Source organism: Durio zibethinus, chromosome 9 (assembly GCF_047325235.1).
Source record: "Durio zibethinus cultivar Kanyao isolate XHJ-2024 chromosome 9, ASM4732523v1, whole genome shotgun sequence".
Taxonomy (NCBI): Eukaryota; Viridiplantae; Streptophyta; class Magnoliopsida; order Malvales; family Malvaceae; genus Durio; species Durio zibethinus.
In genome coordinates this window covers 1,704,548-1,719,110 of record NC_143170.1, presented here as the reverse complement: position 1 = coordinate 1,719,110, position 14,563 = coordinate 1,704,548, and the positions used below count along the sequence as shown (strand labels likewise).

At 34.8% G+C, this 14,563-nt stretch overlaps 2 protein-coding genes across 8 annotated transcripts; both read left to right on the top strand.

The window, feature by feature from the left end:
- Positions 1-1,216: 1,216 nt before the first annotated feature.
- On the top strand, positions 1,217-8,037 carry LOC111304736 (ASI1-immunoprecipitated protein 2-like). 6 transcript variants are annotated; one of them, XM_022901618.2, is made up of 11 exons: positions 1,217-1,324; positions 2,235-2,312; positions 2,819-3,634; positions 3,751-4,008; positions 4,421-4,506; positions 4,660-5,081; positions 5,187-5,862; positions 5,976-6,206; positions 6,285-6,409; positions 6,509-6,819; positions 7,214-8,037. In XM_022901618.2, exons 3-11 carry the CDS (start codon positions 2,957-2,959, stop codon positions 7,850-7,852), a joined length of 3,426 nt encoding a protein of 1,141 aa, XP_022757353.2. In that variant the 5' UTR covers positions 1,217-1,324; positions 2,235-2,312; positions 2,819-2,956; the 3' UTR covers positions 7,853-8,037. The 6 variants fall into 6 exon arrangements, with proteins under 6 accessions (XP_022757353.2, XP_022757362.2, XP_089621457.1 ...); XM_022901627.2 differs by having other exon boundaries at positions 2,780-3,634; XM_089765329.1 differs by lacking the exon at positions 1,217-1,324 and adding an exon at positions 1,391-1,563.
- A 1,693-nt stretch (positions 8,038-9,730) lies between these two features.
- LOC111314995 (mitochondrial carnitine/acylcarnitine carrier-like protein) lies at positions 9,731-13,543 on the top strand. 2 transcript variants are annotated; one of them, XM_022916623.2, is made up of 4 exons: positions 9,731-10,191; positions 10,624-10,694; positions 12,240-12,631; positions 12,880-13,543. In XM_022916623.2, the coding sequence occupies exons 3-4, from the start codon at positions 12,240-12,242 to the stop codon at positions 13,379-13,381; spliced, it is 894 nt and encodes a 297-aa protein (XP_022772358.1). In that variant the 5' UTR covers positions 9,731-10,191; positions 10,624-10,694; the 3' UTR covers positions 13,382-13,543. The 2 variants fall into 2 exon arrangements, with proteins under 2 accessions (XP_022772358.1, XP_022772350.1); XM_022916615.2 differs by lacking the exon at positions 9,731-10,191 and adding an exon at positions 10,467-10,522.
- Positions 13,544-14,563: the final 1,020 nt, after the last annotated feature.

Sequence of the window (14,563 nt, the reverse complement as noted above, 5' to 3'; positions counted from 1 at the left end):
TGTACCAAATTTCAACGAAAATATAGTTTACATCCTTGGTTAGGAGAAGTAGTGTCAAAAAGAAAAATAATAACTCACATCTCATTATTAAAGATTAGATTAAAGTTTTATAAGGATCATTATTTTTCTATCAAGTTGTCTTTTTCGAAGAAAAAAAACCATAAAAATAGATTTTCAAATCTTGAGATCGACAATATTTCATAATGAAAGCAATTCAATAATTATTAAATAAATTAAAAAAATCAAATCAAAATATTATTACTAATGATTTATTTAGATAAATCATAAGATTAATTTTGATGGGATTAAAAATAATAATTGATATAAAATTAATTATTTTAATGATGAGATTAAAAATAATAATAGATATGAGATTAATTATTTTAACGATAAGATTAAAATAAATGATTAAATATTTATTTGAATAAAAAACAATAATAATAATGACATAAAATTAAAAAAAAACCATTAAAGACTTCATTCTAAAAGTTTACTAAAAATGTATTAATAAATAATTTTTATATATTTTAATATTATTTATAACATTTAAAATTTTATTTTCAAAAAAATAAAAAAATATTAATTTATTATATAATACAACTTATTTATTTTTTAAATTATTATGTAATAATAATTTTTTATTATATTAAATTAAAAAAACATTTCAATATTTTAAATAAAAAATAAAAAAAATAGCGGGAATAATTTTGTTCAATCGCAATAATTTTAAGGGTAAAAATAAAAATTATGGGACAAAACTAAAATCTTTTCACAAATTACAAATTAAACAGGTCAAGTTGGGCGTTGGACTGCTGCTGTTTCCACGTCAAACACGTGTCGCTTTCCCATTGCTCTAGGTAAAATAATATCCTGACTAACCAACACGCACACGGTGCACGTTAGCATCCGCTTCGACCCAACGCGTGGCGTCCCCGACTTCCCCGTTAACCAAGCTGCAATCAAGTGCGGGCAATAACACGCTCTTTGACCACTTGTTTCTCACCACGTGGCAAAACGGTGAAAAATGACGGACGTGCAAGTGTCGAGAAGCGGTAAGCATCTAGAAAATTCTGATCGATGGATTTAAAAGGCTTAGAAAACATAATATCAGGTACGGCCAGTAACACACCGACTTTACTACCAAATAAAAGTTTATTAAAATAAAAAATCTAGCTTCTCCTTATTTAAAGGGTAAGCTAACAAAGAAAATTAAATTGCTTATATTTTTATATATTTTCCCTTCATAGAGAAAGACTGAAGAAGAGAGCAAAGCAAACGTTGGAAAAAAGAGAGGATAGCTGTAAAAGGAAGGCAAGGATAGAAAGTGAGATCCTTTTTGGTGTTAATTACTTAATTTGATTATCTGGGGTCTTATAAATTCTGCTTCTTTGTCTCCTAATCTTTATGCCCTTGTGTTTTTCTGATGCGTTAAGGTTCTTGTCTGGGCTGAGTTTTGTACTTGTGTTCTGGTTTTTCTTAATTTTTGATTGGGGTATGAGAAAAGTGAGGTTTAAGAATGTGGTTGAACTCTATGGGGGTGAAAGCGAGGTTTTAAAGCCAAAGGCATGGAATATTTTTTTATTTGTTCTTTTATTTGTGCGGTTCAATTTTGTTGGTTCAAGAATTGGTGATCATGGCTAATTATTAAAAAGTTAAGGCTTTTTTAGGTTGAGATTATTGAGTTTGGGTTATTACTTTTTGGTTTGGATAAATGAATTTTGATGGTGCTTTTCTTTGATTTGTTTTTAATGTCTGCTTGACATTTTCCTAATGCTGAATAAAGGTGTTTCTTTTAATTCCTTTTTATTTGTTGTTGTCTCTTGTCGAGTGTCAATATTAGTGGTAAAGTTCAAGTGACGAATTATTTAGTTTATGTAAAGATATACATATATATATTATTAGTATAATTGTTAGACGGTTTAGTTCTTGTGTTGCATTGGTTATGGAAAAATAAATGATTGGCTCATTCAATCCACTAAATTGAAGATGATATGGAAATATTTATATCTTTGTTTTTGTTTCTTTCTCTGTTCTTATCACGCGTATTCTTATCGATCAATAGAATGCTTGTCAACTTTTACTGAATTTCTTGTGTTTTGATTATGCACAAGAATGCTCACTTTTGAGTGTAAAGGGAGAGCTTTTGGCATATTGTGTTAACTTTGTGGCATTAGCATTCTGATTTTCCTAAATTACTGAAAGTTCTTAACATTTTCTTGTTTGATATCTGTAAGGTCACATCAGTGGTGAAAGGAAGTTTCTGTTCAAAAGGGCTTGCTGATGAAGCTGACCGCGCTGCTCCATTGAATATGGTGAGAAATTTGATTTTCCCTTTGCTAAGGACTGGTTTTTTGTGAATTCAGTGGAGATTTTAAGTTTCTCTTTCTGGAGCTTTTTCTGATGCATGGGCACTTTCGAAAGTAATGAAGTATCTGTATTCTATATTCTAAATAGAGTTGGTAATGGTTTTGTCATGACAATTTTTTTCCTTTTCCATTATTATTTAATATAATATATTGAAAATGTGGAAACACATCATATGTGGTTTTCTATTTATTCTAAATATGTTAACCCCATAATTCAATATTATTTTCCTTTATACCATTAAATAAAACACATGGAAAAAGTAGAAAAATTCCTTAGTTTCACCTTTATTATAATTCTATGCAACCATGATATTGCTTTGTTAATTTTGTTTGATTCTTGTTAATCTTGCTCTCACAGTCTTGCTTCTTGAGCGTTAAAGTTTTGCTATGTTATATTGTTTTCTTTGTACCAGTTTTTTCTTTCTTGGTCGTGATTCTCTATTGCATATCAGGGATCATTTAATGCTGAAAATGGATTTGGTGGTGCCCAATTCTAAAGCGGTAAATTAAGTTTAAAAGAAGAATCTGGGACATGCAGCGTGTGTGCTCCTTCATGCTCTCCATGTGTGCATTCTGAACAAATAGCATCAATGACAACAAAGACAGATGGATTTTCAGATGAGGCCGGTCAAGAAAAGGATAGTAACCATTGCTCTTTTAATGATGCTGATTTGTCATCTCCTTGGGTAAATAATGCATGCAAAGATAGACATCATGCAAGCAGTGAGACAAGCCCCCCTCTCAGTGCATGTTTGAGTCATGAATCCTTCTCTGAAAATGCAGAGAGTGAAGAAACATTGAGGGATTGTAACATCTCTAAAGACATTAAGATGATTACAAAACCAAACCTGCTTCAAACTTGTGCAAGTAATTGCAGTTCAATGAAAGCACCGATCTTTCATGATAAGGTTGTCTTAACTCAGCTTGAGCAGCAAGAGTCGGACTGCCTTGGAGATAACATCTCCTTTATTTTTGGATCAGACTACGTGAAGACAAGGGCTGGTGGCCATAACGGTGATGGAGACGAGAAACATACATCATATAGCTTGGCTTCAGTTGATAGCTTCTCTGAGACTGAAAAGGCAGTTAATGGTCAACCTGCTTCTTGTTGTTTAGTTAGTAGTCGTTGTGACAAGGTTGATGATAATCATCCAAAGAGGCCAAATAGATGTTCTAATGAGTCCTATCAGGAGATTTTGTGTTGTTCAAACAAATCTGACTTTTCAGAAGCTTCATCCTTACGAGATTCCGGTGCCAGTGCTAGAAAGGTGTTCTTGATTCTTGAAATTCATTCTCTTTCATATGGTGTATATGTATACATGTCTGTGTGTATTGTCCTGAAGTTGCTTAGAATTTGAAACTAAAATTTAATCTTAATTTCCAGGGAGAACTTTCTGAGTGGTCTGACGAACATGTCCAATCATCTTTCGCAAGAGCAGATGCCTTACAGTTTGGCAGGCAGATTGGTGATGAGCATAATAACTCTGCTGAATCTATGCAAGCTGATACTGGAATCAATGGAAGAGAGCAAACTGCTGAAGTCAAGTCCACTACAGTGGTTAAGGAAGATAATATGGAGGAAACTACTATTGGATCACGGACAGCTGCTTGTAGTGACGGATCAGACAGCGCAGAGTATGAAGTATGTATTGAGTTATTCCTGTTACTTCTTATGTTATGCATGTTTACACTAAGGCCTTGACATCGCTAAAACTAGTCTAATTAAACTTCTAGTTGGGTAGAAAAAGATAATGTAGAGTGCTTTGAATGGTGCCAACAAGTTTATTTTGGCTTGATCAAGCATGAAATAAAATCTATTATGAATGTGGCCTCTTTGATACCTACTTCTGATTCAAAGAATAGTTACTTGAGGAAAATTTTCATGAGTTTCTAATTATGCATGAATTACAATGATGGTACACCTTCAAAATGTTGCTTCTCATATCTTATGGCCATGAGACCCTTGCAAATGAACTTTTTATTTTATTTTCTTGCATTATTTTCTCTGCTCAATAAAGTAGGATATTAATTGTTGTCTCTGGATGGATAAACAGGTAAAAGTTTGTGATATATGCGGTGACATAGGAAGAGAGGAGTTGCTTGCTGTTTGTAGCAAATGCAATGATGGGGCAGAACACATGTAGGTCTCGTGTCTCTGTCTCTGTCTCTCTCATGCATGCATGTACACCTTTTTCATATTTATACACTTTAAAGTTTACTGTGCTTGTGTTTTATAGCATCTTCCTTTTCCTGTGGGATACTGAAATGTTGACGTTCTATTTCCATGAACCAGTTATTGCATGCGTGTAAAGATGGACAATGTTCCCAAAAGTGATTGGATGTGTGAGGAATGCCTGCCCAGTGAAGAAACTGAGAAGCAAAAACAAGACAAATTAGAGGAAGGAGTTAGGATTTTGAAAAAATCATATACTTTAGAATCAAAAAACAAAGGATTGGACATTGAGGAAAGAAAAGCATATAAAGTTAGTTCAACGCCTTTGTTCTCTAAGAGGCCTGCTGGCAGTTTACAAGCAGTTAGAAAAAGGCATTTTGAAACAGCTTTGAAATCATCTACCCCATCAAGTTCCAGTGGCAAAACTGCAAAGCATCATTCTGGAGGCCACTCTTCTAGCACTTCTATGAAAACTGTGCACCTTCCTACTGAATCAAGTAGTAAATCACCTAAATTGTCATCGCAATCTCGTGTTTCAAAGGGTATACTTATCAAACACCTTAATGACAGAAGTGTGCGTTATTAATTAAAATGTCAACATAAAATTCTCATTGACTAACTGAATAAGTTTTATTCTGGCATTGCAGGATTTCTTTTTAAGTCAAAATCATTCTCTGCTATGAGCTTACAAGAGGATGTCCAACCACTCAAGGAAGGTAGTTGGTGCAATGAAGGATTTGCTAAAGAAAATGCTGCCAGTAAGAGCAGGGGGAGAGTTCAAATGATGTCTAAATCTATGTCAATGAAGAATATGAAGTCATATGGTGTGAATAATGGTAATCATGACGTTGAATTACTTCCTGATTTTTCGTGTGGTGAGGATTTGAAGAGATCGAAGCATGCAAACAGACATCATTCAACCAAGACAGAAAATAAATTGAGATTAGCAAACTGTGAATTGTTTGCATCAATGGCTGATAAAAGAATTGCATCTCCTGGCAAAATTAGTTTGCCACACTCTTCCAGTTCCTCTTATAATGATCTAATGACTGTGAAAGGTCTTGAAATATCTGATAATTCAGTGAAAATATCTGGTCACTCTGTGCAAAGAGATTCTGCAAATGAAGAGAAAAAGAGAGCTGTCAATGTGAGGCAGCATGTTGAGTGCTCTAAACAAGTAGTGCCTGGTACGGGTGCAAAGCATTCAAATGCCAGTGTCAATTCTGATGAACGGCCTTGCCTGAGAGATTTGTCAATGTTTGCTTCTGAAGTAATTACGCCGCCTTGGATTTTGGCTGTTCCACAGCTTGATAATACTTGGCAGTATGGTTTTTTGTTCCTTTCTTTCTGTTTGTTTTGAATTTTGTCAGCAATTCTTCATCTTACTGTTTCACTGCTCAACTTTTCAATGCAATACCTTTTGACATATCTTGCAGTGGCAAGTTTGAAATTCAAAGGACTGGAGGACTTCCATTAACTTGTGATGGAATGCAAGCACACTCATCAACTTGTGCCTCGCATAAAGTTCTTGAAGTAGTGCAAAAACTGCCTCAAAAACTATTGTTGGAGGAAGCTCCGCGGTTGAGCATGTGGCCCACTCAATTCTTGAAAAGTCATGCCACTGAAGATAATATTGCACTATACTTTTTTGCGAAAGACCTTGACCGGTTTGTGAAAATATTTCTTTGTGTAGAAGAGCTATTTTTCTTCCATATAACTTAGTTTTTTACATTTGTCTTTTGCAGTTATGAAAGAAGCTATAAGAACTTGTTGGATAGAATGGTTAAGAATGATTTCAGCCTCAAAGGGAACTTTGGTGGGGTTGAGCTTTTAATATTCTCTTCTAACCTACTTCCAGAAAAATCACGGCGTAAGAATTTAATTTTTACATTTAAAATTCATCCACAAAAGCAAAATGAAATTTACATTACAGTTCTTGGCTGAATCTTAAAAAGTTTCAATATTGCAGGTTGGAATAACTTGCTGTTTTTATGGGGTGTATTTAGAGGAAAGAGGACTCATTGCTCAGGACAGATTCCAGCCATGTCTGCTTCTGAGATTTTGCCCCCCTGTGGAAAGTTAAGTCAAAGTATATCTGCATCCTTGGAATCTTGTAATACCCAACAAACATTAAACTCCGGTACTTTTCATGACTCAAAGGCAGTTACTTCTGGAAGAATTGTTGAAGTTTATGAAATCAAAGCATCTTCTTGCGAACAGAAACCCGCCAATTTACAAACAAGTTGTAGCGAACAAGTAGGCAGGGTTGACTTATCTCAGGTAAATTTTTTGCTTCTACTTGTTTGTTGATATCTGGCCATTAAAAAGAGAAAAAGAGGTAGAGAGGAAGAGAGAGGAGACAGTGAGGTTTGTCTCCTTGAATTTATTCCCTGGTCCAAAAGTGGTTCCCCAAGTCTGTCTTTTTCAGACGCATTAAGAAGCCTTTCATAAGAAAGTTAGGAGTAATTACCTATGCACAGAATATATGAAATGGTTTCAAGCAATGAGTAGCTTGTGCAATTGTATTTTTTATTTCGATGTACAATGCTGTCACACTGATGAGACATTTGGTTGCTTTTGCTCTATTCGTTTCTTCGGTACCCAATAATTTTTTATGTATGTTTTTGTTTTGATAACTAGAGAGCAGCTACTTATGATGTAATGTTTCCTGCAGAGAGAAGAAAGAGAGTTGAAGAAAAGACCTGAAATTGATCTTAACTATTCTCTTCAAGAAAGCCAAGACTATTCTGCAGATTGTGCGGATGCTGATGGAAGAGATGACTGCAAGAGGCTGAAGAGTTGTTTTAGTGGAATGAACATAGATAATAATAGCATTAAAGATATAAATGATAGATGTTCCATCGCTATAAATGGAAAAGGTCCTAGCATTTGTGGGGAGTTTAAGTGCGATGGAGCTTTTGATATGTCAGTAGTTTCTCCTGCATTAGATTCGGTAGGTAATAAGCATAGCTGGAAGTCCTTGCAGCGGCAAGCTCTTTCAAATGGCAGTGTGAAGAATCAACCAGATTCCAGTGTTTCAAGTCTTGCCCTTATGCTTGGGGTTGGAAGGAGTTCGGCAGATGAGAGAAATATGCCGCCATTTTCCATGCTGATAGGCAATAAAGATTTACAAGATCAGAACTCTGAAAGAGAAACAAGTGATGACACTAATCCTTCACTTGCACTTACCCTTGCATTGCCACGTCCTAAAACGGGCGGCAGAGCATTGAAACTTGATTCAGAAATGAAGTTAACCAAGTGGCCAGAGGTGAATACTACATTGTCTCTTTTTGGTCTATCTGCAGACTCTTAGGTTTTAGAATAATAGAGCTCAGACAGTGATTTCCAAACATTGTATATATAGGATGATAGTTTCCAAACTTTACTATGAAAATCATACACACAAGCTTTCTCACCAACTTATGAATAATAGTTAAAACTGTCAAATAAATTGTGGATTTCGCTATATTTATTTATATATTTACGATTACCCTCTAATTATTTATAGAATTGGTTTAAAGATTAGTAAAATTAGGAGCAAGTATAATGACTGTTTATGATAATTTGATCTGACCGCAGATGATATATTGGACTCTAAAATTTGATCATTAATATGGTAATCAGACTAATGGGAAAAATAGTTGAACAAAAATTTTATCTTCAAAACGATGAAAACAAAAAACTTTTACACACAAACATTTCATGCCCAAGGGACGGAGGGAAATGGAAACTTTAATCCCTAAAGGAATGGGTGCAACCATTCATTCATTTATAGCAGAGGAACGACAGATTGGGCAAGCCAATTGATGATTTAAAAGCCACTTATCAATGCATCCCAAATGAAAAATGTGCTTGCAAGTAGGCAGAATTCTACAAACATCACCACTCACAAACTCTTCCAAGCAAATCACACATTCTTCTGCTGTATCATTCATTTTCTCTGATATCTACTACCATAACTTTCAGGCTCCGGAAGGCTCCTTATCACCCCTTTCCTCTTATCATTTCCAGGCTGAGGCTGCTGCTGCTGTTGATTACGCGGACGAAGAGCTCCCAATGCCTCGTGTATTCTCAAAAGGGTTTGACTCTCACTGCCAACTGCTCTTTCCACTATTTCTCCAGCATCTAAACCTTCTGTTCCTCTTTCAGGATCACTTGTTGTCCTATTTCGAGCTATGTCACGGCTTATTGAGCATATTAATATTTCATAGAACAAAAATAAGAGTGCCGAAAGAAAGGTAATGAATAAGAGAACGAGTAATGCTACTTCCATAGCGCGAATGTAGTTAGATTCCATCAAGTTCTGAAGAAGATTATAGGTAGACAAATTTCAATTCTCCGAAGAAAAATGGACTGTAAAAGAATCATTGTCATTCATTAATCTTATATGCTTTCTTTAGATCATATGCTTTGAAAAGGATTTTGTTATAACTATTGAGTGAACTTGCATCAAAGCAGTGCCGCACAAAATATTAAACCAGTTGCAATCAATCAAGTTAGCTTCCCAAATTTAGGGCTTTGGTGGCAGGTCAAAATGGATGAAATTAAGGTCTGTTTGTACTTGATAGAATGGAAATTGGCACAGACCATTACAGTGTAAATCTAAAAGAAACGAATTGAGTAACAACGAGGGAAGCTGTTGAAGCTGCAAGACGCATTATCAACTTGTAATTTGTTTCCTGTGCTTACCCAACTAAGATGGAGAAGGCATAACATCGTTATATATAGGCAGAGAACTGCAACAAAGGTTGCAATTATAACAACCCACGATTCAATTAGATTCATTTTTTTTTCCCAAAATGAAAGATGATGAGATTCAATTGAATTTTAAGTTAAAGTCGATAACTTTTGTTAATTACAATAAATTGGTTAGAAAAAGATTTCTTTTTTCATAATGAAAAAAAAATGTAGATTAATTCTAATGCAAATTAATGTAATAATAAGCCATGAAATACAGTCTTAATTATATGATAATATTTAAAAATAATTAGCTGTGAATAATGGACCATTCTTTGCTCAAAACTAGGGAGTTTGATAAATTAGTCTAAATGCCATCAACTCTACATCAAAATATGGAATTAGACAATTCAAACTCAAAGTTCTAATTTTCAGAAAATGAAATCAAAATTTAATTCTTTATATAGAAAATTCATCCCAAAGTGAAAATAGTAAAACCAAAAAAAAAAAAAATCATGAAATTGCTTTTCATGCTGGGCTGAAACAGGTCAACTTGATGAGTCGAAAGGCCAATTCCTATATAATAGGTAGGTACTACGGCGAAGTGACAATGTTGAGTTTGTAGGTGATAGGATTGCATCGTAGCCATCACCCCTTTTTTTTTGGGGTGGGGAACGAAATGAAATGAAATGAAGACCTCTCTTTCAGCTTAATATCTACTGCCATGGGCCACTGCTTATAAATATACGGGAGCTAGACCATAAAGGGACTGACCGGAAGTTCTTGGACTCTGCTTGTGAATCCACGATTCTGTCCACATCTCAACACCGAAAGAAACAATCCCATCATGACCACATTCTTTCTGTTTTAGTTTCTTTGTGTGAAATCCACTCTCCACCGGTGTGGTTGGTCGTTCCTTTGCCCTTCAAGTCCCTAACCCAACTACTCTATGGTGGCTCTCAGTCCTATCCAAAGGTTCGTTTCACGTTTTTGTTTTATTCCCTATATTCTTCCATTAATCTCATACGGACATGATTAAATGAATTGTTGTAGTATAAAATATTAATAATTTATGTATTTATATTCATAAAAAAATATAAAATATATTTTTTAATTTTATTTAATTAATATATAATTTTTATTAAAATTTTAAATTATATTATTTTTTTATTTTTTATTTTTATCATACGATATGGTATGATTTTAGATTGACAGTTGTATTAAAAAAAAAACCTATTACAAAATGCCTCACCAAAAACACCCCTTAAAAAGGATCTTTTTGTAGGAAATGCTGTGTCACTTTCTGGTAGTACTTTGCTCTGTATCTCTTTTCTGGTTTACAGTGAACTTTACAGAAACATTTTTTTTATCTGATTAATGGGTTTTTTTTTTTATTTTTTTAATCAGATTTAATCACTCGAGTTGTGACTTAATTCTCTCTCGGATTCGATTCTTTTTCATTGTGTTGCTTTTTCAAGGTATGATTCCTTGTTCTTGTCGAATGTGGAATGTAAATGCAACAGTCATTTGGTTTTCTGGTAACCCTGTTTTAGTATTTCATATATTTTGCCTACACTCGTTTAAGTTCCGGTTTTTAACTCGATTGTGTCTGAATTTCATCCATTTGTCATAAGTTTTTTTTTTTTTGAAATTACAATTTTTTGGGAACTGTCCCTTGTTTCGAAACTTTGATTGAAATGCGTGATTTTATGTTTTAATATAAAACCCCAGTCCAAAAATGGTGTAACAGATTAAGCTTTGTGCTTCAAGTAGAAGTCAGTAAGACCCCAAGTTTGTGTATTTATGGATTTTTTGGTGCACTTTGCTTCAAAAGGATGTCCTCTGAGGACGTATATTTGATTCTGTTTTGTTTTTGTCTAGTGATGAAGATCGATATCGATGACTTACAACTTGCTCTTAGAATTATTCTTTTGCAAGATTTTTTATCAATCAAGCAATAACTTGCCAATCACAAACAAGTCTGTTAGGATTTGAGTCACTATTCCCAACAATTTAATCTCACTGCCTTTGTTTTCTTCAAGCAGTTCCCATGTCTAAAGTTGCTATACTATCAGCTATAGTCAAATCTTAGCTCAAATGAGTTGTCTTCTCTGTTGCTCAAGTTTAAGATGAAGAATGACTTTTGAAATTTGATTATGTACTAATTTATTAGCTTAAGCTGTTCACCGACTGCTAATTATTCATTTTCCCTTATCTTCATTTCACTTAGAAGTCATGTGTCACTAATGTTTTAATCTACCTCCCTTGGACCCTTGCTGTAGAGTAAATCTGATTTCCTTACCAGAAATATGCATATTGGCTTGTGCTTTTGCTTTATATCTGCCAATGAGAACCAAAACGTACGTTGTTCTATTTTAAGCGATGGGTCTCCGTTACGGTGGTCCAAAGGGTTTCAAGTAAGAGATTATCTATAGGTTTATTCTCCTCCATATAGACATAAGATGTTGTACAAGAGACAGGTTTGTGAATCTGTCCCTTTTATTAATGAGAATGATGTTAACCTGGAGCAAATCCGGTTGTACTTGTTCTTAAGGACAAAAAACTGTGAAAAGTAGTGGAAGCATTGGTTGGTGAATGAATATTCTATCCATATATGTCAAACATGGTGTTCTTGTTTCAAAAGCCTGCATATCGTCTTTTGAATAAGCTATTTTAATGCAGATGATGTTCCATTTACAAGTCAGTACCTCCCCTAACAGTTATTCCTCCCGTCAAAATATTATAATACTAGGAGGGATAATAGAAGGCAACACCCCTTGTTTGGTGATATTATAATTGAAGCATTCAACTTAAAAATAAGTCAGTAATGCACGGTTTTATTGAAAACTATTTCCCTTGATGTTGTTTGTTGTAAACTTGAAGCTCAAGTGAAGATGTTATATCTCAAGGTTATTTGTCATTGAGTTTTAATTCAATTATTAGGGGAAAAACACCTTCCCATTTAATGTATTAGATGCCACTTCAGTAAATTAACTGTTTTCCTACATGCTTAACTGCTGCAGATGGGAGATTTGGCTAAGGACTTGACGTCTGGAACTGTTGGAGGAGCAGCACAGTTGGTAGTTGGCCACCCTTTTGATACCATCAAGGTTAAGCTTCAAAGCCAGCCAGCTCCACTCCCTGGGCAACCACCCAAGTATGCTGGTGCTATGGATGCAGTCAAGCAAACTATAGCTGCTGAAGGCCCAAGGGGTTTGTTTAAGGGTATGGGGGCGCCGCTGGCCACTGTGGCAGCCTTTAATGCTGTCCTCTTTTCAGTGAGAGGGCAAATGGAGGCATTGTTGAGATCAGAGCCTGGTGCCCCCCTCACAGTTAGCCAGCAGGTCGTTTGTGGGGCTGGGGCTGGAGTTGCTGTTTCATTCTTAGCTTGCCCCACTGAATTGATCAAATGCAGGTCGGCATCATGGCTTTTCCTATTCTATTTTGCTATCAATTTATAGTTATAGTGTCATATGATCTCTTTTTTTTTTTTTTTTTTTTTTGACATTTTCCAGTAAAGTCTTGACATCTTTTGACAACCTGGATGTCTTGAGCGCTAATGGGTTTTTTTAAATAATTTTCCCGTCATTTGGATGGGATAACTAGTAACTCATAAAGCCCTCGAAACTCATATTTATTTCTTGGGTCTTATGGTGCAAGCAGATTGCAAGCCCAGAGTGCATTGGCAGATTCTGGCTCAGTTGGTGTAGCGATGAAGCATGGAGGGCCGATGGATGTAGCCTGGCATGTTCTCCGGTCAGAAGGTGGCGTAAGGGGTCTCTTCAAGGGAATGGTTCCCACCTTGGCACGTGAGGTTCCTGGAAATGCTGTTCTGTTTGGTGTGTATGAAGCACTGAAGCAGTACATGGCAGGAGGGTCGGACACTTCTAAGCTAGGAAGAGGCTCTTTGATGGTTGCTGGAGGCTTGGGTGGAGCTGCATTCTGGTTGTTTGTCTACCCAACAGATGTTGTCAAGAGTGTGATCCAAGTAGATGATTACAAATATCCCAAATACAAGGGCTCCATAAATGCCTTTAGGAGGATATTAGCTTCAGAGGGGGTGAAAGGACTTTACAGAGGCTTCGGCCCTGCAATGGTACGTAGTGTCCCTGCAAATGCAGCATGCTTCTTGGCATACGAAGTGACAAGGTCTAGTTTGGGCTAATCAATTGATGTTGCACTCTGATTCCTTACCAAGTATGGTTAAAAGTTTCCCATTGTTATCATATTTTGCTTTAAGCAAAAGCCATTTTCTGTGTCAATAAATTATGCCTTTGGAACGAAGTATTGGCAATATAGTGGCAATAAATTACCCATTTTTTTTCTTTTATCAACGTACTTATGAATTATGAGATTAAGGGCTAATTTGTTATCTATGAATTAATATTAAATTTTATTAATTTTTTATTATAAAATACGTAGAATTGATAATATTTTGCATTCTTATTAAAAGAATATTTATTAAAATAGTTTCGAGCACGATGTATGGTTTCGTGCATGGTTTCGAGCACGATGGTAGGATCTGGACCTTCGTTTTGCAATCGTACGTTGTCGATGTTCCGGAAAGGAATACAGAGGAAGAAACGCGGCTGTTTGCTGATATCGTCGTCAAGTTGAACTTGCAAAAGCTGGCGTCCGTCGCAGAAGGGTTAGCGCTTGATGATGACGGTAATAAATCACAGATGATATGAAAAAGAACACAAAAAAGAAAAGCGAAAAAACTTGTCTCTTTCTTTTTTCTTTTTTATTTTTGGAATTTTGTCATTATTTTTTTAAAATTTTTCTGATTTTAAGTTTTTAACGTTCTTGGGTTTTTTACATAAATGTTTTCGGTTGAACCAATATTATTGCATTCCGTTTTAAATTTTTTATTTTCTTTTCCATTTTTTGTGGCTTCATTTTTTTTTTTTTGGTTAAACTTTAATAGGCACATTAAATGTTGTGTAAAGTGGGGGATTAAAGGATCAATGGTTAGCTAAGAATCTCTACTTTGAGAGCTTTTTTTCTTTTTTTTGTTTTGCTTTTGTTTTCTCAAATGCTATGAACTAAGATGAAAGCTGTTTTATCAATTATCTTTAAGAATATTTGATATGTCATTAAAATTAACATTTTGAGGTTACAAATTTAAAAGAATTTTATTCGTAATATTTTTTTTAATTAAGTAAATAGTAAGATAAAAAAATTTAAAAATAAATTACAAATTAAAGAAAAAAAGAGCGAAGGATGTCTTATATATGCGTCAGCTCCCTCCATCCAATCGCCTTTTTTTTTTTTTTAGTTTATGCTTGGGACTTTCCATTTCAAAATCTCAAGAATCTAATTTGTGATAATATCTTTCAAAACTATT

What these genes read in the sequence shown, in the direction of transcription:
- LOC111304736 (XM_022901618.2), top strand. Translation starts at nt 2,957, where the DNA reads ATGACAACAAAGACAGATGGATTTTCAGATGAGGCCGGTCAAGAAAAG. An exon ending in CAGACAGCGCAGAGTATGAA is followed by an intron (nt 4,009 to 4,420) that starts GTATGTATTGAG and finishes ATGGATAAACAG; the next exon opens with GTAAAAGTTTGTGATATATG. An exon ending in TTTGCGAAAGACCTTGACCG is followed by an intron (nt 6,207 to 6,284) that starts GTTTGTGAAAAT and finishes TGTCTTTTGCAG; the next exon opens with TTATGAAAGAAGCTATAAGA.
- LOC111314995 (XM_022916623.2), top strand. Translation starts at nt 12,240, where the DNA reads ATGGGAGATTTGGCTAAGGACTTGACGTCTGGAACTGTTGGAGGAGCA. An exon ending in ACTGAATTGATCAAATGCAG is followed by an intron (nt 12,632 to 12,879) that starts GTCGGCATCATG and finishes TGGTGCAAGCAG; the next exon opens with ATTGCAAGCCCAGAGTGCAT.